The sequence below is a fragment of the Aythya fuligula genome, chromosome W (genome assembly GCF_009819795.1).
Source record: "Aythya fuligula isolate bAytFul2 chromosome W, bAytFul2.pri, whole genome shotgun sequence".
Lineage (NCBI taxonomy): Eukaryota > Metazoa > Chordata > Aves > Anseriformes > Anatidae > Aythya > Aythya fuligula.
Window position 1 is genome coordinate 6,279,653 of NC_045594.1, and position 25,490 is coordinate 6,305,142.

The 25,490-nt window shown below is 40.1% G+C and overlaps 1 protein-coding gene across 3 annotated transcripts in view; it reads left to right on the top strand.

Annotated features, from left to right (window-relative positions):
- LOC116501380 (nipped-B-like protein) overlaps positions 1 to 25,490 on the top strand; it is a 192,381-nt gene that overhangs the window by 66,628 nt on the left and 100,263 nt on the right. For all 3 annotated transcript variants that reach the window (XM_032206901.1, XM_032206903.1, XM_032206902.1), the window contains exons 2-6: positions 7,272 to 7,415; positions 8,759 to 8,924; positions 9,999 to 10,129; positions 24,097 to 24,199; positions 25,114 to 25,265. In XM_032206901.1, the coding sequence (XP_032062792.1) occupies positions 7,352 to 7,415; positions 8,759 to 8,924; positions 9,999 to 10,129; positions 24,097 to 24,199; positions 25,114 to 25,265 (616 nt within the window). In that variant the 5' untranslated portion in view covers positions 7,272 to 7,351. The remainder of the gene's footprint in view (positions 1 to 7,271; positions 7,416 to 8,758; positions 8,925 to 9,998; positions 10,130 to 24,096; positions 24,200 to 25,113; positions 25,266 to 25,490) is intronic.

Genomic DNA, 25,490 nt, shown 5'->3' on the forward strand with positions numbered 1-25,490 from the left:
CGAAGTAAGACTTGATCTTGTATGGCTTCTTAAATGAGGAGGATCCAGTAGTATCTTTTTTTTGGAACCAGATGCGAGATTTCTGTTCCATTCACTTAATTTTTTAATTCCCATGTGTTAAGATAACTGATTTGCCTAATAGTAAGGCTCTTCAAACAGACTGTTTTGCCTTACTTCTCTAATGAAATAGCAGGAAATTCACTTTCCTAGGGAACAGTATTGGTTATTTACATAGCTCTGCTGGTATACTGGGTATTTTCCATGAAAATAAATATCTGTGGGATTTACATTTTCCTCTTTGGCTGCAGTAAGCTACACTTGTTAATCATTAAACACTTCATAAATATAATTTGGTTTTCTGCAATTTTTTGGGACATGTTTTATTGCCTGAATGAATAGACTTTTAATTGGTGCTTAAATATTTGTTTATGAAGGACTTGATATTGGCTTCTTTTAAAGAGTTCTTAGTTTGAAAGCACCTGAATTATTTAAGATGTTATTTTTAAGTGCAGAATGCTGCTATATAAGTGCTTTTTAGTTTTTCTATAAATTAAAAAGAACAAATGGGAAAAGTTTTCTGTGTTTAAAAGAAGGAAATGGCTGTAATAGAAAAAGGTCCTAACGCTGTTAGGGACCTATTCCTTCTTTTCAGGAAAGTGTTCTAATGAATTTTCAACATTTCCTGCTGGACATTTATGTAATGTAGATCAGGGAAGCTGCATACTACCCATAGGTATTTGTTGCATATGGCTTTGGGCTTTGTCTGTTTGTTTGTGGGTGTTTTTTTTTGTTTTGTTTTTGTTTTTTTTTGAGGGGGTGGGGTGTTGTGTGTGTTTGATTGTGTCAGTTCCCCTATCCTGCCAGGAGGAGTTATTATAGGTGTAAAGCACAATTATATTTTGTTAGTTTACTCTGGTAGAAACTGTGCATGTGCTCTTGCATTGATGGCCATCTTTCCTTGAATTCACAGATCTCTTACACTCCGGATGCTTCTGCCACATTTACTAGTGTTTGTTGCCATTTACTTCGGTGTCACTGCCACTAGCAGCATGTGGGCAGTACAGGCTTAAGTGTTGTTGTTATTTATTAGGGTGGTGGCAGTAGCCACAGAGGAAGAAAGCTGGTTACTACATATATATATATGATATATATTTATATATTTCTATTGTAAGTTGCTTTTGGATGCGGAACAACCTTTAATCTTTCACTTGCTTTGTCAGCATCACTTAGATTCTATCGGTTGTTCGCTTTATGAACCAAAGATGGATTTCAGTAGTACACTGAATTTCATCTGGTTTTGTGCTTCTGGGATTCCTGTATCTGTATCTTTCAAGTTTTATTTTATTTTATTTGTAGCTAATATTGTAGAAGGTGAAAGTATTCTGTATGTAATGTGAATGTCTTGGTTTTATACATGCTACTGTGTTTGTGTGGGCTTTTATCATTAATAATGAGTCTTCTGGATTCCTCCTCCGCACCGATCCCCCATTTGGTTGTAAAAATTAGGTTCATATCAGGTGGCTCTATAGCTTCTTGCATTACTATTTTAACCTTAAGACAGCTCCATCAGTGATTAATTGCTGTTCACTTCTAATGCTGACTTTGCTAAGACTGAGTTAATGCTAAGAAAATTTATATTGTGAATGTATGTGCTTTTTTTTTCTCATGTAACGTGTTAAACTACATTTTGTCAACCATATCTCCTTCCTTAATATATTTTAAAACCATTTAGCTGTGGAAACTTTTAAAAGAATTGCTGTTATTGTATTAAACTATAGCTCTGGTTTGGAAACCAGAAATGTACCCTCTTGTGGGTGTATATGTATTATTTACTCTGTTGCAGTATCTTATTTGCATGAAAACTAGAGGATATGCATTCATGCTATTTCTGCCTCTCCCCTCATTTCTGAAGTGATTTTTTTTTCTTAGGATCTAGCTTATAGACTGATAACTAGGAAGGATTCATATATACATAGTAACTAACGAGAAAAGTAGGTTATTGCAAAATGTGGAAGTTTAAAACTACCTATGACACAAGCATTGTTAAATTTATAATAGTATACTTGATGATTTAAGAGAAAATCTCCACTGTTCACTTAAATTATAAAATAGTTAATACATTAGTTGTAATGGTTTTGTTCTGAGTGTGCAGCTGCAGAAATTAGCTTTAATCATGGTGCTTTAGTTAAATCAGTATGATGCTGCCCCAGTTTTTCAGACCTGTTCACCCGGGATATGGGGAAAGCTGAGGTACTCAATGACTTTTTTGCCTCAGTCTTCACTAACAAGCTCCAGCCATGTAGCTGGGCTCCAGAAGGCAAAGACAGGGACTGGGAGAATGATGAACTGCCCGCTGTAGGAGAAGATCATGTTTGAGACCGTCTAAGGAACCTGAAGGTGCACAAGTCCATGGGACCTAATGAGGTGCATCTGCAGGTCTTGAGGGAACTGGTGGATGAAGTTGCAAAGCCACTATCCATCATATTTGAGAAGTCGTGGCAGTCCGGCAAAGTTCCCACTAACTGGAAGAGAAGAAACATAACGCCCATTTTTAAAAAGGGAAAAAAAGGAAGACCCCGGGAACTACAGGCCAGTCCGTCTCACCTCTGTGCCTGGCAAGATCATGGAGCAGATCCTCCTGGAAACTATGCTAAGGCAGATGGAAAATAAGGAGGTGATTGGTGACAGCCAATATGGCTTCACTAAGGGCAGATTGTGCCTGACAAATCTGGTGGCCTTCTACGATGGGGTTACAGCGTTGGTGGATAGGGGAAGAGCAACTGACATCATCTACCTGGATTTGTGCAAAGCATTTGACCCCAACGATATCCTTATCTCTGAATTGGAGAGACATGGATTTGACGTATGGACCGCTTGGTGGGTAAGGAATTGGCTGGATGGTTGCACTCAAAGAGTTGGGATCCATGGCTCAATGTCCACAGGTGGAGACCAGTGACAAGTGGTGTTCCTCAGGGATCAGTACTGGGACCGTCGCTGATTAACATCTTTGTTAATGACATGGCCAGTGAGATTGAGTGCACCCTCAGGAAGTTTGCAGATGACACCAAGCTCTGTGGTGCGGTTGACACACTGGTGGGAAGGGATGCCATCCAGAGGGACCTGGACAGGCTTGAGAGGTGGGCCTGTGTGAACCTCATGAAATTCAGCAAGGCCAAGTGCAATGCCCTGCACCTGGGCCAGGGCAATCCCAAGCACAAATACAGGCTGGGTGGAGAATGCATTGAGAGCAGCCCTGAGGAGAAGGTCCTGGGGGTGTTGGTGGACTAGATGCTCAACATGCATCTCCTTCTATGACCAGGTAACCCATCTGGTAGATGAGGGAAAGCCTGCTGATTTAGTCTACCTAGACTTCTACAAGGCCTTTGACACGGTTTCCCCCAGTATTCTCCTGGAGAAGCTGGCAGCCCATGGCTTGGACAGCTACACCCTTAGCTGGGTTAAAAACTGGCTGGATAGCCAGGCCCAGAGAGTGGCAGTGAAAGGAGTGAAATCCAGCTGGCGAACGGTCACAAATGGTTTGCCTCAGGGGTTGGCATTGGGGCCCATTCTTTTTAATATCTTTATTGATGATTTTGATGAGGGAATTGAGTGCACCCTCAGTACGTTTCCAGACGACACCAAGTTGGGGGGAAGTGTCTATCTGTCAGAGGGTAGGAAGAACCTGTAAAGGGACCTGGACAGGTTGGGTCAATGGGCAGAGGCCAATGGGATGAGGTTCAACATGGCTCAGTACTGGGTCCTGCACTTTGGCCACCACAACCCCATTCAGCACTACAGGCTTGGGGTAGAGTGGCTGGAAAGTTGTGCAGAGTAAAAGGATCTGGGGGTGCTGATTGATGCTTGCCTGAACATGAGCCAGCAGTGTGCCCAGGTGGCCAAGAAGGCCAACAGCATCCTGGCTTGTATCAGGAATAGTGTAGCTAGCAGGACCAGGGAGGTGATTGTCCCCCTGTACTCTGCTCTGGTGAGACCACACCTCAAGCACTGTGTTCAGTTTTGGGCCCCTCACTACAATAAGGACATCGCGGCCCTGGAACATGTCTGTCCAGAGAAGGGCTATGTAGCCGGTGAAGGGCCTGGAACACAGGTCCTATGAGGAGCGGCTGAGGGAACTGGGGTTGTTTAGTCTGGAGAAGAGGAGGCTCAGGAGAGACCTTATTGCTCTCTCCAACTACCTCAAAGGAAGTTGTGGGGAGCTGGTGTTCAGCCTCTTCTCACAGATAACCAGTGATAGGACTAGAGGGAATAGCTTCAGCTTGTGCTGGGTAGGTTTAGGTTGGAAATTAGGAGAAAATTCTTCTCAGAAAGAGTAGTCAGGCATTGGAATGGATTTCCCAGGGGGGTGGTGGAGTCACCATCCCTGGGGGTGTTTAAGTAGTGGTTGGACGTGGTGCTTAGGGACATGGTTTAGTGGGTGACGTCGGGGTAGTAGGGTGATGGTTGGACCAGATGATCTTGGAGGTCTTTTCCAACCTTGATGATTCTATGATTCTACTACTACTCTTACTAGAAGGCTGTTCCAGAAAGTGGCTACTCCAGAAAGTGATGGTGAGATTCTGTTTCATTTTTCTTCTTGTTTGCATTCATGCATTCATTTATTTTTCGTGTTAGCATTGGCCTTTAGCATTCCTTCCTTTCAGCCTTCTTTGATTGCCATATAGAAAGCAATCACATTCTGTCTTGACCTTGGTTTTGTTAGCTAAACAAACTAACCTGTTCTTCTCTCCTCGTATAAAGAATGCTCTTCCCCTGACCATCCTAGCTTGATACATTCTCAGGTCTGTACCTTGCCATTTTGGGTTTGTTATCATGTGTCTGTGGAGAAGGTTTCTGATTTGAGTGTCTGGTTTTGGAGGAATTTTTCCCATTGAATATCTATATAATTTAATTATTGCAGCAGTAATACTGGAAAAGAACTTGTGTTAATATTGACTACATCTGATGGTTATACCTTCCCCAGGCTATTAAGAATTGAAAATACTAAGATTTTTTTTTTCTTGCCTCAGTGCTGCATACAGGATTTCCAATAATGCTGTCTACTGACATAGCTTTAGTCAGTTTTGATGCAGTTTCAGTTGGGATAAGTGGATTATCAGACATGGCCTTTCTATTGTATGTATAATTTAAGTGTTAGTAGGTCTTTTGTGTTTGCTGTTGCAGACTCATCATGGGAAAAGTTAAGTTATGGGTTTGTAGGATTCTTTTTGGTTTGTTTTTTAAAGAATTGCTTATTTAGGCAACTAAGAAACTACTAAAATCCTGTGTATATTTGAAGGGATGCAAGACAGACTTCTGATGGCTCTTGAACAGGAGACCTTTAGTGCCCTTTGTCACTACTACATATACTTTCCCCATAGCCCCACGCGCTGTCCACACTCCCGAATCTGTCATACAATTTGTTAGAGACCCTCAGACACACGCCTTGAGCCAGCTAGCAATTGGCCACTGCCCAAAGCTCATCTTTAACACTGTAGCCAATTTACTTTATCTCAACCTTGCTCAAGTTTTTGTTTCTACTGCTTGTTTCCTCATTATCTCTAATTCAGGGATGTGTGAAACAGCACAGAGCCACCTGCAAATTACTTTCCCACATATATCTGTGTTTGTTTCAGGTAAAGAACCTTGACTATTATTTGAAACTGCTCTGGCTGTATGAAGTCTGTTTTCTCCTGGTTAAAAAAAAAAAAAAAAAGAGAAAAACAAAACAAAACAAAACACCACAAAACACACAGTTAAGAAACACACAGGTTAAGAAAACTGTCTGCAGCAGTTAGCTAAGTTAGCTAAGTTTCTACATCTGTAATGTACTATATTTTTAATAAACAAATGTAATTTAGAGGTAAGAATGAGACCATGGCAGGTGTAGCAAAGGAAGTCCACTCACTGTCCTATTTAACCTCAGCGTTGGTATTTTTTTCTTCAAATAATTCAGTTATGTGTAGATAAGGAAACTGAAAAGTTAACTTCAGTGGTTCATGAAAACTTTAAATAGGAAGACTGATAACATTAAGTTTCCTTGTCTTGCTTGGAACAGTATGTATTTATTAGCAGTGGTGTCCTATATAAGAAAGAATGAGATAAAAATTAGTAAGGAAATGACAGTGTTTTTTTGGTTTATATGTATTGTGAATGTAATTCTCAAAAATATTGATTTGTAAAGTAAGTGTAAGCAAATCACGATTTCAGCATCTTCAGCAGGCAACATAAATGCTTATGGAAGAATTCTTACTCTTTCACAAACTGTTAGCACAGGTGCCTATCTATAGTAGGCAGATGTATACAAAATCAAGTTCCTTTCCTTTATTTTGTTTGTCTTTAGACAATATCATGCTCAATTTTTGTCATTTCATTAGTATAACAATAGTGGATTGTAATGTGTGATCTTTGTAAATTTTGTTTTCTTGCAACTGCAGTTGAAATTATTGTGACAACTTTTTTTTTTTTTAAACTATATCTTTAGTAGATATCTTTACAATTAGTGAAAACTGAATGAATGCATACTTATTAATTAGTTGAATATAAAATGTACCATTTTACAGGAAATAAACAAGCTAGTTTAGTGGGACTAAAACTTTTCTTTTTGTGGAATGGGGGATACAGTTCCTAGCAGTAGTTTTACCAGAGAGTGTTTAATATTAAATAGAGATCTTCAGATTAATTTTGAAATAGATACTTATTTTAAAATACATGAAGATTTTGTATTTGTCACATTGTTTCCTTGATTTTTACATCTGTATATTATTCCTTTTATTTTTGCTAGCCACCTCTTGTATGAAAAATACTTCCTTCTCCAAACTTGGCAGGTGAACGTAGCTAATTACTTAAACTGGTTATGGATTAAGTGCTCTCCACAGCAGTATGAATCAACAGAAGTTCTGCTACCAATTTTTTAGTTTTTATTTTTTCTTTCAAAATAAGGTATAAAATTCATTAACTTGTTTTAATTGTCTTTGTACCTTTAATATCCAGACACTGACTATTGGTTTAGTACTGTATAACCCAAGAAAATTTCTTGTTTGCCTTATCTTGCATCATTTTTGATTAAGGACTCTGCTTCTTAGACCAGAAGTTTGCCTTTTGATTTCTTAATGCCATTTGATATTTAAATTCTACATTGTTCTACTTACTCTTGACAAAATGTACTTAGTATGCAGCTGAGGTTATGTCCTGCATTTCATTTATCATTTATATTACTGAATTTAAAAATCTTTTAAATAGACAATGTTGTCATTTGTTTTTGTTCTTTATAGTGCTTGGGAGATGGGAAGTAATGATAGCTGGCACCTGAACTAAAATATCTGTGAAGGCACTACCATCCCAGAACTTCAGGATGAATGGGGATATGCCTCATGTTCCCATCACTACTCTTGCAGGCATTGCTAGTCTTACAGACCGTAAGTACTCTTCTTCTTTTGATCTTTGTTATGTTGCTTTCTACTTTTTTTTTTTTTTTTCTTTCCTGAAGCTATTTCTAATGGTTTAGTTAAAACCTTTATCTTGGAGCTGTAATCAGCCTGGGAAGTCAGTCATCTTGTTTTCTTGGACCCATGAAAGTGATTTATCTGTATAGATAACTTTTTGGCCTCTTCTGGCTTATACTTCTCTTGTCTATATAACCCTGCCAATCATCTGGTCAAGACTTCTTATTTTATATACTTCCTTCTTATGCATGTAGACCTAAGAATGCCCTCTGTAAGTATAGTATGCTCATTTATAATCTGATTGAAATATTGTTATGGATGTTTTTAATTAAGCAATTAAATGTTTTTACCAAGAGTAAAGTACATAAAGGATTTATAAAAAAGATGGAGAGCAGCTCTTTGCTCAATCAGATAATGACAGGACGAGGGGGAATGGTTTTAAACTAAAAGAGAGGAGATCTAGATTAGAGGTTAGGAGGAAATTCTTCCCTCAGAGGGTGGTGAGGCAGTGGAACAGGTTCCCAGAGAGGTTGTGGGTGCCCCATTCCTGGAGGTGTTCAAGACCAGGTTAGATGAGGCTCTGGGCAACCTGATCTAGTGGGTGACATCCTTGCCTATGGCAGGAGGGTTGGAACTAGATGATCTTTGAGGTCCCTTCCAACCCAAGCCATTTTATGATTCTTTGATTTGTGAATAGGTATTCTGAGTGAATTAACATTGTAATTATCATACCAATCAAAACCACTAGCCTTTTATTGAGAAGATGACTTGCATAGAAATGAATACAGTACAAGAGGAACAATCTGAGAATGTAATTAGTGGCTTGAATTAATTATTTTGTTTTGTTTTCCCATCTACCCTGACCATACAAAGTGGAAACTTGAAGATCAGAGTAGAAAATTATGCTCAATGCACTTAGACTACTGCATGCAGCTACAGGGGTTTTACATTCCCTTCCTTCCCATTATCAGTGCTTTCAATTCCAAGAGAAAACTGTCTTAACATTTTAAATAACTTTATGTTTTGGAATGTTTAAAAGTGTTTTTTTTATCCATATAACTTGCCTTAACACATTTAAATATTTACAATAATAATATAATTAGTGGACTTGAATACATTGTTTTGTTTAAAGCAGTGTAGCCTCTGTATGTGTTTAAAAAAAAAAATCCAGAAATTTTCCCTATATTTCAAATGTAGTTGTCTTTTGTTTTTGTTTTTGTTTTTTCTTAATCATGTGAGAGTAAGAAGGCTGCCCATCTTTGTATGATTGTGTTCTGAGAAATGATTCTGAACTTCTTTCTGTCTTCTGATAACAGTTTTGAACCAGCTGCCTCTTCCATCACCTTTACCTGCTACAACAACAAAAAGCCTACTCTTCAATGGACGGATAGCTGAAGAGGTGAACTGCCTTCTGGCTTGCAGGGATGAAAATTTAGTTTCACAGCTCGTCCACAGTCTCAATCAGGTGTCAACAGATCACATGTATGTATTTTGAACTTCAGCTATATCACATCACTGTCCTTATTCCTTGAGATTAAAATGAAATGGATTGAGAGGGATGTTTGTGCGAATCTGAAAATCTGAATGTGCAGGTTGTTTGTTAGTCTTGTAGCAGATTATCAGTGTATAAGAGCCAATTATTTCAGTCAAGTAACACTTAAGCATAACTGTGGTTTTTCTGTTTTGTTTTTTTAAATAGAGCTAATGTTTGTTCAAGTTACAAGTGCAAACATCGCGATGTTGATTGTACAACACCTATTTGTGTTCCAGTTTGTTTAATAATACCTATAGACAAACTATATATCCAGCATTATACGAAAAGAAACTTTTTGGTGAGACCCATGTAAGACCCATGTCAATTCTGATTAGGTATTGAACTTTAATATTAAAGAATTGAATCAGCAAGTATCCTCTTTTTGTTTAATATATATTTTGTTTTGTTCATTTTTGTATGATGTCCTTTGAATTGTCTTATGTTGACAGCACTTTTTCCTACATATTCCAATAAATTGCTTTGATCAAATGGAAGTAGCTTTTAAAAAGTCCTCAAAACAAACAATAGATGAAAGCACGCATGCATTTATAGAAAATCCATTACATTTTTGATAGTTCAGAGGGAATCCTGTGATGTCAATGACATGCCAATTTCCCTTTTTATAATAAAATATGTCACCTGAATATTATACATTCATGGATATCTTATTTTTAATCCTACAATGCTTTCTTGATGCTATACAAGTGTTGTTCTTCTATGGAGAAGATCAAAAGTGGGTATAAGGAACTTATATAATAGCCAGAATCTGACAGCCGTGGATATATATGTGCTTAATAACAGAGAATAATTTTGAGGACTGGTAGGAAATTTTCCTTCCATTCCTTAAAGAAGAGAGGGGAAAAATAGAGGTAGGGAACAGTGCTTTGCATACTTTTTTTTTCTCTTTATTTTAGCAGTAAATTGTTTTATTTCTTTTTTTTTCTTTCTTTTTAACTTGAACATTGTTTCTTACAATTTGAAAATACATTTGTTTCTTTATTTGTTTACTTCCACAACTGCAGAGAATTGAAAGATAACCTTGGCAGTGATGATCCAGAAGGAGATATACCGGTCTTGCTGCAGGCTATTCTGGCAAGGAATCCTAATGTTTTCAGGGAGAAAAGCATGCAAAACAGATATGGGGTACAAAGCGGTAAGGATTTTCAATTATTTATTGTTTGTGTTTTACGTTATTCTGTAAGTTTAGGGGACTGATGCTAACAACAAATATATATGGACTACATCTGTGATGTTTATGCCTTACCTTGTGTCTGATAGTGATACAAAGCTATGTATCTTGACATCTTCTAAGAGTGTGTATTAAAATAAACATTCCATTAATTTCTCTGAGCATTTTTGTTTTTAAAAAAAATGTTTAATTTCCCTACAGAAGTTTATTTTCCAGGAGGATTGATTGAATTTTATTTTTAAAAATATATAATTAAGTTCATTCACCTAGACCTAGTGAGTAAAAACCCATATAATATTTGAAAAGAGCAACTTGCTTAGGACAGAACATGTAATGTCCCTTGAAAGAATGCAGAATTTTTCCCGAATGAAAAAGTTAAGGGCAGTGCTAAATATTTAGAAGTTAACTGTGAAATTTAAGCTCTAATAACAATCTCCAGATTCTGTGTTTGGTGGCAGCCATAGCAGAATATAATTTTTCCAGCTGTGGGAAGAGTTGTAACTGTCCTGCCAGTTTGCAGTGGTACCACAAAGAACATATGCTTGAATCAGAGTTTCACACCAGTTTTGTAGAGTAAAATATTTTTTTGCCAAAAAGTGAGACATAGTTTTTGGAATTATTTGTTCCAGCAGAGGATTTTGAAAGAAAGAAGAAAAAGCTTTTTTTTTTCTAAATTTTGATAATACTGTGATTCAGAGGGGGAAACACTTTTGTAGCTTGTTTCAATAGTTTAAGAGTAACCCTTAATGAAATAAAACAATATCTTCAGTAAATGTGCTTTGACCTATGCTTGAAGGAAGGTATTGGTGCAGAATTAAAAATAATTCAACATGAAACTTAAAAGAATAATTGATGTTATTTTAATGTTATAAATGAAGTCTCAACTCAATCTGAATTTAGTAATATTTATAAAAGGAATATTTATAAAAGGCAAGTAAACAGCGCTGGGTGCGCAGGGAGTCTATGCTCTACCAACACGCACACACGAACATCGAACATTCGAACTATACAGAACATTACTTTTACATACTAAACTCGAGTACGCCTGTACATATGTGCAATCAGAAAAGGTAACAAACAATCCTTTAAGTTCCATGACTTAACAGTCTCCATTTTCCATTCCTTTTCTTGATTACAAACAAGTCTCCATTTTCCATTCCTTTTGAACAATATGTCTCACTTTAAGTTGTCAAGCAACTCAGTCTTCAGGCCTTATGTATCCCGTTCTTCCCGGATCGAAGAAAAGCATATCCATCTCCTTTTCAAGGCCAATAGGGCCTGGGTCAAAAGGCACATCCAGGTCAGCAGGGGGCGTAACAGCAAAAGCCTTCCATGGCTGTAGCAGCAGAGGGGCCAATGGCGTAGCAGTCGGATCAGTAAAGGAGCCCGCAGCTCCCTCACTGTCTGGCAAGCCACACGTTTGTGATTGTGGTTCCACATGGCTCTTTAAGGCCTCAGAGACTGCTCGCCAGGTGCCGAGCAATCCCACTGCAACCTTGTCATTTTTAGTTGCAGAGTCCCACACCTTGACCTCAATTTGGTCCCATGTTTCAGGCTCATAAACTGTCCAATTGTTAAGAAGGAGAATAAGCTGTAAGGTTACCAGGACAGTCTGTTTCTAAGGACGTATGATTCCCCATAATGTGCAACTGCTTACCAGCGAGGGGCAGTTGTGTGCGTGGGTCCTCTTCTCTCAGCTTGAGCTTCTTCCCAGCTCTGGTGCGCCCATTTCCAGTGACTTTCTGTACGAGCTTCTCTGAGCAGTTTGCTGAGTTTGGCCGAACCTATCTTCATGAGGCAATCAATGTGCCTGTTCCCGTCCTGGTCTCCGTTCTGCTAGCCTGTTCTTTTTCATTCCTTCTTTCTACTTCTTTATTGATGGCATAACTTCATCACATCGCGTTGCCTTTTTTTTTTTTTTTTTTTTTTTTAATCTTGAGGGCAGGCTCCCCTCTTATACCCTTCTCTCCACAGCAGTTCTTTTCAAAACAACTTTTCATTGGTCAAACAACTTTGAATGTAACAACAACAGCAAACACCCAGAAACTTCCATGCCTTAATGGCTGGAGAACAAGAAACCAGAGACTGCATGGAGTCTCCTGAATCACCCTTCTTTGTTTCCTCTGAACTCTTTTATATTCCTGATGGCCTCGTCATTAAGAGTCTAATGTTATCTCAACCATGGGGCTTTCCAACCCCACATGTGGAAACCCCAGATGTGGCACTCCCACATCTCCCCCTTCTTTATTAATATCAACTATTTTCCCGACACGAATTACCACTCCATATGTAACAAACTCATCCTGGAAATCATTTTCAGGCACAATGAAGGGCAAGAAAATCAGGAGTAGTCAGCATGGATTCAACAAGGGGAAGTCATGCCTGACCAACCTGATAAGCTTCTATAATGAAATCACCAGCCTGACAGATGAGGGGGAACCAGTGGATATTGTTTTCTTGGACTCCTTGAAGGCCTTTGATGCTATCCTCCATAAGATCCTTATAGAGAAGCTGTTGAAGTATGGGCTGGATGAGCAGACAGTGAGGTGGACTGGAAACCAGCAGAACAACCAGACCCAGAGGGTGGTCAGTGGTGCTGTTATCCATTGGTTTGTGCCTGTTGTGCCTTGCCAATAAGCACAGAGTCGGAATCCACATGAAGGTATTTAATTATATGACTCTGCAGAGTCAGGTGCTTAGCAATCTTTTGCAAAGCAAGCACACCTCTGGCTTGAATCACTATTATTTATGCACAGCAAATTTGTGAAACTATCTCTCTGGCTACTTTTGATTGGCAGATTGGCTGTCTTAGCTTGCCTAACATCTCTATTGAGCATGGGCATTACAGACAAGGGGAGGGGTGTGCGGAGAGGACACCAAATCCCTCATTTCCATACATTAGCATTTTGATGGGTGTGATTTCAAGGGTAGGAAGGCTCTGCAGGAGGATTTGGATAGGCTAGACTTGTTTAATACTTGTTTGAATTTGCTTTTTCTCATTTACATAGACTCTTAGGAGACATAGATTTAATAGACTTTAGGAGTTGGACTTGATGATCCTTATGGGTCCCTTTCAACTAAGGGTATTCTATGATTCTATGACTCAGCAGCTGCAGTTTTTCACAGCACAAACATTTCCCTGGGCTGTGAATAGCCCATCTAAGGCAAGACAGTTTTCTAAGGCGATTTGGAATACTTGTTCTATTTCTGTTTGTATTCGACCAAGAGCATGGGTAGTGTCATTTCTTATGATTTCTAGTGTTGCAGAAATGTTTACCATTGGCCTTTCAAGTTATATTGTTACCATAAAAGAAACTCTTAAGACTCAGTTTGGAGTTTTAGAAAGCAGGCATTCTTTAATTGTGGCACTGGATGCACAGGGGATCGCTCCACCTAGTGTGCATGCCGAATTGTTCAAGCTACAGGGGTTATATACAATCAAAACGTACTTATTCATTATATTTCCAATAAACAGTTAACATATTAATATTATTCCAGTAACTCATTCAAATATGAAAATGTTCCTGACACTAGTCTTCCTCACTGTGTTCACTGGTTGAACCCAGTTCTTGCATGTGCTCAGGCCATCTCTTTCTTACCTTATTGTTTCAATTTAGGCATGCATACTAAGCTTAGTCATTTTTGTATCTAAGGGCCCATGCATACCATGAGTACCACACCTATTCTTTTCAGACACATCCTCCAGGCCTGGGTTCATAGGATAATAGATTCATAGAATCATTAAGTTTGGAAAAGACCTCCAAGATTATCTGGTCCATCCACCCCCCTACCACCAGTATCACCCACTAAACCGTGTCCCTAAGAACCACATTCAACCTTTCCTTAAACACCCCCAGAGATGGTCACTCCACCACCCCCCTAGGCAACCCCTTGCAATGCCTGAATATACTTTCTGAGAAAAAAATGTCCTATTTCTCCTAATTTCTCCTAATATACACCTAAACCTCCCCTGGCACAACGTGAGGCCATTCCCTCTATTCCTATCACTGCTTATCTGCAAGAAGAAGCCGACCCTCAGCTCCCCACAACTTTCTTTCAGGTAGTTGTAGAGAGCAATAAGGTCTCCCCTGAGCCTCCTCTTCTCCAGACTCAACAACCCCAGGTCCCTCAGATGCTCCTCATAGGACTTGTGTTCCAGATCCTTCACCAGCTTTGTAGCCCTTCTCTGGACACACTCCAGGGTTATCTTGCCCCCTTACCCTTTCCTGGGATACAATTCTGTGTGGTTTTACACATAAGGCTGACTAATTATTGAGTAAGGTAGCACCAGAGATGCAATGTTTAGAGGCTAGTCTTTCCACATTCAGATCAGCACCTGATGTCCAGGTCAGAATAGATGTACCGGAACATCCAGTGGAATTGGTAATTGCTCCTGTACATCTCTATGTAGAGAGGACAACATGTCAAAGACAGCAAATATTGCCTTACCCAGCCTTCCCCTCTAACATGCATTTGACTACCTTCTGTCACTAATTCATTTACTTTCTGGTTTTCTGCTAGTTGGATCTCTTTAGTGGAATATTCTGGTGGATTGAGTGAAGCCTTTGTACGGGGGACTAACATGCCTTGTAGGTCTTCTGGTGCTCTTCTAGCTGCTTCTTTGGCTGCTAAGTCAGCTTTCCTGTTCTCTATTATGTTGTGATCACCATTGTGGTGGGCCTTACAGTGCATTACTGCTACAGTTTTGAGCCTTGCACTGCCTGCAACAACTGTAAAAAATTTCTGGACCATGCTTGATTGGTCCTCCAGCTGTTGTCAGTAATCCTCGCTCTTTCCAGATGGCTCCATGGGTGTGCAAAACTCCAAAGGCATATTTAGAGTCTGTATAGACATTAAGTGTCTTCCCTTCTGCTAATTCCAAGGCCCTAGTCAAGGCAATTAATTTAGCTTTTTTGTGCTGAGGTGCTATGTAGATGTGAGAAACACTCTGTAGCCAATAACAGTCTCAGGCGAGGATCTCGGTGAAGTAGCATTTTTATTCGCAACTGCAATGGTGGGCATCCCGCAAGCAGGAGCGCGCCTACTAGTTTAAAGCACAGTTTATATACTTTATCTCTTGACGACCGGGACCCTCCCCTGTTTCCCCATTGACTGGGTAGTCCAGGTTCACAACCTATCTGATGCTTCACAGACAATACATGGCTTTCAGTTGCCAGCCTGTTATTTTTCAAGTTTCTCATGACTTTTTTTTTACTCTGTGAGGTGGTAATGTTTCTTCCCTTATCTGACTTGACTTGACACCGTGATTTTCGCCTAATTGCACTAAGGAGTCTGGTTATTGTTTGCATTTTACAAGGTTGTCTGGTAAGCTTTCTTATCATTGAAAGAATATCTCAACACCACATTCCTTCCTCCTAAACAACCTACTAAACAACCTAACATCTCTTTGCAAAAAAACACAAAAACACTCTTTCTTACACCTGGCCACATACATCCTAATCAATGCTTTTCTGTTGAATATCAATATCAATCTAGTACTTGTTTTCTCCCCCCCCCCCCCCGTTATGCAAATCCAGGAAGCAGCTTATCTTTATACTGTGCATTCCCACGAAACAGCATACATAGTATACCTGGTACTTCCTGTGCTTATGTTACCAATTCTCATGCAAAAACAACATTTTTGTTTCCACAATTCCCCCCTTTCCTTCTTTTACAAGTTGTTGATTTTTGCAAAACTTTCTCTAAGGTGTAATTTGGTAGATATCTTGGAGTTCAAGATGGAATTTGGTGGAAGTAAGGCAAAAGGTAGGATTGCTACCCTGGACTTTCGAAGAGACAACTTCGACCTCTTCCGGGACCTACTTGGGGGTATCTCATGGGCTAGATTGCTAGAAGGCAAGGGTGCTTGTGAGAGCTGGGCAACATTTAAACAGCACTCCTTCCAAGCTCAGGATCACTGCATCCTTAAGAGTAGGAAATTGTAGGAAATTGGGGAAGGGGGGCAGGAAACCTGTGTGGATGAGCAAGGAGCTCATCGATAAGATCAGAAGGAAGAGGAAGGTCTATGAAATGTGGAAAAAGGGCCTGTCCTCTTGGGAGGAGTATAGGAGTGTTGTCAGGGCCTGCAGGGATGTGACGAGGAAGGCTAAAGCCCACCTGGAGATGAAGCTGGAAAAGGAAATAAAGGATGATAAGAAGTGTTTTTGTTTGTTTGTTTGTTTGTTTGTTTAAAGTATGTAAACAGTAAAAGGAAGACTAGAGATAATGTGGGTCCCCTGATGAATGAGGGGGGTGTCCTGGTAACGGGGGACGCTGAGAAAGCGGAGATACCGAATGCCTTCTTTGCTTCGGTCTTTGCTTAAGGGACTCCCCCCTTGGGACTCCTGGAGGGAGGAGAAAGAGTCTGGGAAATGGAGACCTCCCCCCTGGTTGACGAGGGGGTGGTTCGGGAGTGTCTGAGTGGGGATCAACGCACACAAATCCTGGAGTTCTGTGTCCAGTTCTGGATCCCAGCTACAAAAAAGACAGGCATCTCCTGGAAAGTGTCCAGCGGAGGGCCACAATGATAATACGGGGCCTGGAGCATCTTCCCTATGAGGAAAGGCTGAGAGACCTGGGTCTGTTTAGCCTGGAGAAGACTGAGAGGGAATCTCATCAATGTGTATAAATACCTGAGGTGTGGGAGACAGAGGGATTTGGCCAACCTCTTTTCAGTGGTTTGTGGGGACAGGACAAGGGGCAATGGCCAAAAAATGGATCAGAGGAAGTTCCGCACCAACATGCAAAAGAACTTCTTCACGGTGAGGGTGACGGAGCACTGGAACAGGCTGCCCAGGGAGGTTGTGGAGTCTCCTTCTCTGGAGATATTCAAGGCCTGTCTGGACACCTACCTGGACAACCTGCTCTAGGGAACCTGCTTTGGCAGGGGGGTTGGACCTGATGATCTCTTGAGGTCCCTTCCAACCCCTATAACCCTGTGACACTGTGATTCTGTGAAATATTGCACAAACTTACATTAACTGCTTTTTTTTTTTTTTTTTTACTGTCAGTATTGGGGTGTTGAAACTAAATTGGCATTCATGGATTAGTCCATAAGACAGGAAATTGTCTATCAGAGGCTCCACCCCCCTCCTTGCTGTAAGGCTAATTGGATATTGTGGCACTTGTATAGGTATAGCTCCTGGTTTTAGCTCAGTCCAAACTGGAAGTGCATTTTTTTGTTCTCCCAGGCTGTTTTCCTGCTCATGCAAAAGGAGTCACTGCATTCAACACCTCTTCAGGTTTCTGTTGCCTTTCCTCTGCCTTTGGTTCTGTCAATAAACAAATTTGGGCCTTCCATGCATTTTCAGATAGAATTTTAACTGTTATCTCGTTTGTAGAGAAGGTTACCTGTGCATGTAGTTTGCCCAGCAAATCTCTTCCCAACAAAGAGAGAGGGCATTCAGGCATATATAAAAATCAGTGTGTCGAAACCTCCCCTCCAATCTCCCAATCTGTAGGTTGCAAAAAGGATATTAAAGTCCATTTGCCAGTTGCTCTAACAATTGAGACTTGTGCTTTTACTTAAGGATCCTTTGCAATCTGTTACTTCTAAACAGCTGTGAGATTGACAATCCCCTGTCCCCATCTATCTTTTGCATTTTTTTTCTAATGTCTAGGGCAGACTGCCCCATAAACGACATGGCAAAGTCTACTCTTCACCTCCTCATCGCGGTCTAAATCCATCCACTTTCTGGCCATTTGATGAAGGTGTTCAAAAAAAAAACAGTGTGTTGGGTCTGTCTGAGCTGGAGTCACCTTTTCCCTTCAGTAGCCCACAAAGTGCTGTGCTTTGCACTCGTAGCTGGAACAGCACTGATATCACTCCAGTGTTGTGTCTATTGCTGCGTAGTGCTGGCACAGCATCAGGACTCCTTCCAAGCCCCCAAGAGCCAGCAGGCTGGGGGTGGGCAAGTGATGGGGAGGGGACATCTCCAGGGCAGCTGACCTAAACCAACCAAAGGGATATCCCATAACACCTGATGTCAGACTCAGTAATAAAAGGGGGCTCTCGTGGGGGAGGGGGCTGTTCCTCCTGAACAACCACTACACATTTTAAGGCCCTGTTTCCCAGGACATGGCCGAACATCGCTCGTTGATGGGAAGTAGAGAATAATTTTTTCCCTTCTCTCTGTGCTTCCGTGCAGACTTACTGTTTCTGTGGTTTCTTTTTCTCCCCATTCCCTTTCCCTTTAATTAAACCCTTCTCATCTCAAACCTCAAGTTCTCTGTGTTGTATTTTCTCCCCCTTCCTCTTTGAGGAGAGGGGGAGTGAGAGAGCAGTTGTGGTGGAGCTTAGCTGCCCACCTGAGTAAAACCACCACAAACAGACAGGCTCTCATCTGGGCCCTGGCAGACCTCATATAATTTAGAGATTTTTTTTTGGTATTGGTACCCCGTTTTAAATCCCATAAAGGATTAATTGCCAATATTTTTTTTTTATTAATTGCTGACCCCTGCTAGTATTTGGGTTCTACTTAGGATCTTTCTTAATTAGTACTAATTCCTCTACCTCCTCTCTTGGGTACCTCTTCTTTGTTTCTGCCTGAGCTTTTTCTAAAACCATTCTCCTTTCCTCTGCAGTCAAGGCGTTCAATAGGGCTTGCATATCCCCTCAGTTAGGGTTATGGGAAATCATAATAGTTTCTAACAACTGATGCATTGCTGCTGAGTTATCCCTATAAGGTCCAACAGGGTGTCTCCAGTTTAACAAATCTGATGTTGTAAATGGAACATGAACAAAAAAGGTTTCTTCCTCTGGTCCCACTGCCTGCCTTAGTGGAGCCTGGATAACTGGCCCCATCTTCTGTTAGGTGCAAAGTGCTATTGGGCTAAAATTAGAATCATCCTGGTCTCAGGAGAGGTCTGAGACGTCCCTGCAGAAACCTCTGCAGCCTGAGCTTCAGGAGAGATCTCTGATGTTCCAGCAGAAACCTCATAAATCCAATCCCCGGGAGAAGCCTCTGGTGTCCCCACAGAAGCCTCAGAAATAGGGGAAACCTCAATTATACAGCAGTGTTGTTGAGGGTGCCAGTAACTGAACCTCTTCTTGTTCTAGACTCAGATAAATTTTAGAGGGTTTATCATTCTTTTCCTTCCCTTTCTTTTCAGCACATAGCATAATACAGTCTTCCCGTAATCCATACTCTGTCTGAGTTGTCAGGTCCCGATACAATGACATGAAAGCACTAACATGCATCACAGTGTCTCATTTTCCTTCCCCATGGCAAAATAACATCAATTGCAATATATGGTATCATAATTAAAGGATCCAATTTCTGGTCATTGTTCTCCAGCTCATACTGAGTCCGCTCCTGATTACAGTATTGCCTCATTTTACCCTTTGTCCTATATTCACCACCAAATTTAGACCATTTTTTGAGGATGCATCCAAGGGGGGAGGAAGGGGAGATTCTGGACTGACTGCTTCCTATTTTCCATTTGACAGCTGATCACTCTCAGCTTTAACTTTAACCCTTCAATTGGGTCAGGTAGCTCACGGGACCATCTTTCCTTCTCGCTAAAACACAGCATCTCTGTGTGAGGCTGACACTCTGCTCTCTGAATACCCATATGAACATATAAATTGTACTCAGCAGTCCAGTGACTTCCCCTTTATCACCAGACGTTTGGTGGATTCCTCAGAGTGTTGCGCCATTGTGCCACTCACTGGCCCCAGATTTTTGGAGGGTTGATGCCGGACCCTGATAAAATCACGAGTACGCGCTTGGTCTCTGGCATTCTCCCCTCTGACACTGATGCCAACAAGTTGGAGCAGACAAGGCTAATTTAGGGTCCCAAATGGGTCACCAAAACTGTTATCCATAGGTTCGTGACCTGCCAATAAGCATACAGAGTTGGAATCCACATGAAGGTCTTTTAATTAATTATATAACTCTCAGGTGCTCATTGAGCTTTTGCAAAGCAAGCACACCTCTGGCTTGAATCACCATTATTTATACACAGCAAACTTGGGAAACTATCTCTCTGGCTACTTTTGATCTTTTGATTGGCTGTCTTAGCTTGCCTAACTTATCTCTATTGAGCATAGGTATTACAGACAAGGGCGGGGGCATGGACATAACACCAAATCATACATTTCCATATATTAACATTTTGATGGGTGTGATTTGTAATGTTAATGACCCTTAATGAGAAAGAGGTTACCATAGGTCAGTCTGGAATCTTCCTGCAGATGTTTTTCTCCTTGTTTTCATCCCTTATCTCCCTTTCTTTCTGCTAGCTCAAGGCTACCAGTCTCCCTGTTTTCTTCAAGGTTTCCTTGTTTTCTTCAGCTTAAGCCTACAGTGCAAAGTCTAGTTGGAGGTCAGTAACACATGGACTACCTTACCACAGTGATCAATATTGGGTCCAGTCCTTTTGTAACATTTTCACTAAGAATCTGGACAATGGCGTAGAGTGCACCCTCAGTAAATTTGTGGAAGACACAAAACTGGGGGGAATGGCTGACATACCAGAAGGCTGCACAGCCATCCAGTGAGACCTTGATGGGCTGGAAAGGTAGGCTGACAAGAATCTCATGAAGTTGAACTAGGAGAAGTGCAGAGTCCTGCAACTGGGGAGGAACAACCCCAGGCACCAGTACATGCTGGGGGCCACCCAGCTGGAAAGCAGCTCTGTGGAGAAGGACCTAGGAGTCCTGGTGGACAGCAGGCTGACCATGAGTCAGCAATGTGCCCTTGCCACTAAGAAGGCTAATGGTATTTTTGGCTTAATTAGGCAAAGTATTGATTGCCAGTGTTAAAAGTCATTCAAAGAAACTCTCTAAGACTCAATTTGGAGTTTTAGAAATCAGGCATTCTTTAATTGGGGCGCTGGACGCACAGGGGATCGCTCTACCTAGTGTGCGTGCCAAATTGTTCAAGCTACTGGGGTTATATACAGTCAACACATACATATTCATTGGGTTTTCCAAGGAATAATTATAACATATTCACACTATTTCCTGTAGCTCATTAAAATATGTAAACATCCCTGATGCATGCACATTTGTTTCTACTGGTAGTCTTTTGGGGTCTTCTGGTGATCATTAATAGTCATACTAAGCTAAGTCATTTACACATCCAAGGACATATGCATACCACAATTTCCTCACCTAATCTTTTTAGACACATCCTCCAGGCCTGGTTCATCTTGCCTCCTCCCCCTTCCCGAGATACAGTTCTGTATGGTCTTACAGATAATGCTGACTAATTGGTGAGTAAAGTAGCACCACAGATACAAAGTTTCTAAACTTCCTTCTATCTAACTAAACATAGTAAAGGTTTGGCCTATCTGTTCATAAAACATCTCAGATTTGGTTCTATTATTCTGTCAGGGAGAGAACCATATGTCCTTCTGACACCTGTATCACCTGTAGGTCAAGATAGGTAATCCTTCCCCTCTACTCAGCGTTGGTGAGGCTGCACTTGGAGTACTGTGTCCAGTTCTGGGTCCACCAGTACAAGAGAGACATTGACATACTGGAAAGAGCCCAATGTAGGGCCACCAAGATTATGAAGGTACTGGAGCACCTCTCTTATGAGGAGAGGATGAGAGAGTTGGGACTGTTCAGCCTGGAGAAAAGGAGGCTCAGGGGGGAAATCTCATCAATGTTTATAAATACCTGAAGTGAGGATGCAAAGAGGACAGAGCCAGGTTCTTTTCATTGGTGCCTGATGACAGGAGAAGAGGCAGTGGACACAAACTGGAACACAAGAGGTTCTGTCTGAACTTCAGGAAGCGCTTCTTTACTTTGCAGGTGATAGAGCACTGGAATAGGTTGCCTAGAGAGGTTGTGGAGTCTCCCTTCTTAGAGATGTTCAAAAGCTGCCTGGATGTGGTCCTGGGTAACCACCTCTGGGTGTCCCTGCTTGTGCAGGAGGATGAACCAGATAACGTCCAGAGGGTCCCTTCTAGCAGTAACCATTCTGTGATTATGTGTATAATACAAGAATGACGTAGTATGTGGACATGTGTTTGTTTGCTTTGGTTTCCTTTCCCCTTTTTCCTTCTCAACACTTCAGTGCTGTCTTTCAGGATATATGTGTTGGAAGGTAAGCTAAAACAATGTTTTGCCAAGACTTATTGTTCATAGCATAGCTTACATTTCAGGAAGGACTTAAAATTCACTTAAAGCTATTTACCACAACTCACACTTGTGCTTTTTTTTATTTATTAGAATTGTATGCATCTTTCCAAAGGTGTCAATTACTTAGATATTTTTTCAAGAAAAGAATACAAGAATGCAAGTGTACCTGTTCCTGTTAAAGGGATAAACATTGCAGATGTACACTTCCAATAAGAGTGTCTGTATAACTGAAAAATCACCAGTAGGTCAGCAGTCCTAGTTTAAACATGCATGATGCTATAATACTGTTTAGTCATAGATCACAGACCCTTTCTGTGATCTTGAGATGCATGTTTATGTAGTACAATCTTTGGCGTTTAGTAGGAATGCTAAGATGGACTTATGTGTATTGCTTTTCTCCAAGCAAAAAAAAATAATATATATATATATATATATATATATATATATATGCTAAGGTAACTTATTATAGGAATATTTATTACTTGGATGATGTTTTCTCAGAACTAAGCATTCAAAATTAAAGTTGCAGTTAAAAGAAATTCTTAAATATTAATATATGGAAATACACAAGTAGAATCGTAAATCTGTTGCTTAGTGATAGGACAACAGTGTAAAAAACATACAAGATATTTTAGTGTTAATGGCCACAGTCTAATTTCAGCTCCTTTTTAGACTAATTTTTTGTGCCTTATTTATATGCCTTCCTCATTTTCCTCATTGCTTCATTACTTCATTATTTGTCTTGAAACTTTGGAGATGCTTTTTTTTGTTTTTGTTTTTGTTGCTGTTATCTCTTTTTTGCCCCCCCCCTCCCATGCCACCTCCCTCTTCTTTCTCTGCCTCAGCCCCCAATAGAGATAGAGGAGTGACAGTTGTCTGCCACAGAATAAACTGTAGATTTTTTTTTTCATTTAAATTGCTTATTTAAAAAATCAATAACAATTAAAAAACACTTTTAAACCAAAACCTACCACGTCTGTTGTTCAAAACGTGTTTTAAATTTAGGGAGAAGAAAACAAATATGTTTTAAAAGTATTTTAAAAGTATGATCTCTGCTTAAGCATAAAATGAAACCTCATCTATATATTTTATATAAAATTACATGGCATTTGTGTAGTTTTAATATGGGCATGTTCTGTCAGCTTTCTGTATGTTTCTGTATGTTAGGAGTTAGCTGTTTGACAAAAATTTTGTAACTAGTATCCTATGCTCTGGTTAGAGTGTCTGCAACACATGAACCAGCGTGCAGTGAGCACTCAGGGAACTTCTAGCAGAAAACCTCTGTACAGGAAATGTCCAGGGGACGACTTGCAAATGCGTGTCTGTGATTTGTACCTGTGTACAGTAGTTCCCTTGTCACATACCTCTGTGCAAGAGTATCTTGCACCACTCTGCATGAGATGATTGTTAGCTATACTTGCTCAAAAAACGGGAGATAAGTTTTCTGTGTGCTTCTGTTTTGTTGTAAAGTTCCCGAATCTTTTAATCATTGGCACAATCAGTACTGTACGCACTAGTCTGGGGTGTGAGTATATGTCCTGCTATAAGATGTTTCTATTTACTAACAGGTTTTGACTTGGGAAGTTTAAAGAAGTTAAGAGGAAGGAAATTTCAAAACTTCAGGGAGTGCTTTTCCATATCATAGTGTAAAACAGACATCTTACATAGAATCAATCTTTTAAATGTTACAGACATTAACATCTTAAATAGTTATAGACATTAACATCATCTACCCACAAAGTTGCTAATCTCTTTGTATGTAATCATTCCTGAAATGAGAGACTTTTTTGATTAAAAAGGAAATGTGTGTAAGCTAATGTTGCTGTCTTCTTTTTAATAGGGATGATGATGTCATCGCAGTTTAATATTTCTCAGAATTCCATGCGTGGTAGTCCTGCATCTTCCAATTATCAACAAACCACTATCTCACATAGCCCTTCCAGGTAATGCTATGTTTTAAATGGGGGTAGAGAGTGGGCAGTGAACTTTACATGCTTCCTACAGTGACAGTCAATTCTTGCTGCAAGTATGTGAGTGGAAGTAAGATCAGTGTTAAGATAAATCTTGCATTTGTCTGACAGCAGGGTGAGTTTCTGCAGCTGGAAAAAAAAAACAAAACAAAACACAAATATAGTGCTTATTCATTTTTTGCCAGTGAATTAGTCTTTGTACTATAAGGACTAGTCATGATTCCCGACTCTCTCTCCCTTCCATGATTTTGGCAGATTTTCTTTCCTGCGTAAAGAATCTCCCTGCCTCCTCCCACCCCTCCAGTTGTTCTCTCTCTGTTGCAGAGGCTGACAGTGGTGGCAGGAGGATAGGAGAGAAGAGGTGTTCTGGCATGTATAGCAGTGCCAGCATGACAGGAGGATGAGAAAGGCTTGTTAAAGCATGGAGTACTGTTTTAACAGTAGACAAAAGGCCATCTATAGGAGGATAGGCCTAGTAGTTTGGCCAGCAGCTTACTCTTCAACTTTCTAATTCTTTTTCAAGCTTTGAATGTTAGCAAATAGGGTGTACCTATAATCTAGGTCTTTATTGATATAATAAAGTACTCTGGATTAGAAGAAAGATATCTGCATGCAGTTTCAACCCAGTTACTTTATGAACACTTTCTATTCTCTTCTTTAGTTTTACTAATACAGTTCCTAAGCTGTGGCTTTTAAGTAGTAATTAAAGTTGGGAAGACATTGTTAGCTTTAAATATTGCTTTTGAAGGGGTTTCTTGATTGCTTTGGAATTTCATGTCTTTCCCAGAAGTTATAATGTTCTAGAGGTACAGTATTTCAAAAGGAATAATAAAATTGTCTAAATTTGCTTTTACAACTTCTGAAAACTTTTAAAATTTTATTTTTAGCCGGTTTGTGCCACCACAGACAAGTTCCAGTAACAGATTTTTGGCACAACAGAACAGTCCAGTGCCTAGTCCATATGCACCTCAAAGCCCTGCAGGGTACATGCCATATTCACATCCTCCGAGTTACACACCACATCCTCAGTTGCAGCAAGGTAAGTCTGTGATATTTGTTATGTTCTCTTATCTCATGTCAGCTTTGCCTTCATGTGCATGTTTCATGGCTCTTGATTTCTTCGAAGGAGTCACATGCTTTTTTTTTTTTTTGGTAAGCTTTGTTTACCTAACTGTACAGAGTAATAATATATTAAACAAACAAATAAACAAAAGTAAAACATCTTCATTTGACATTGCTCCCCTATGTACACCTATTTTACATA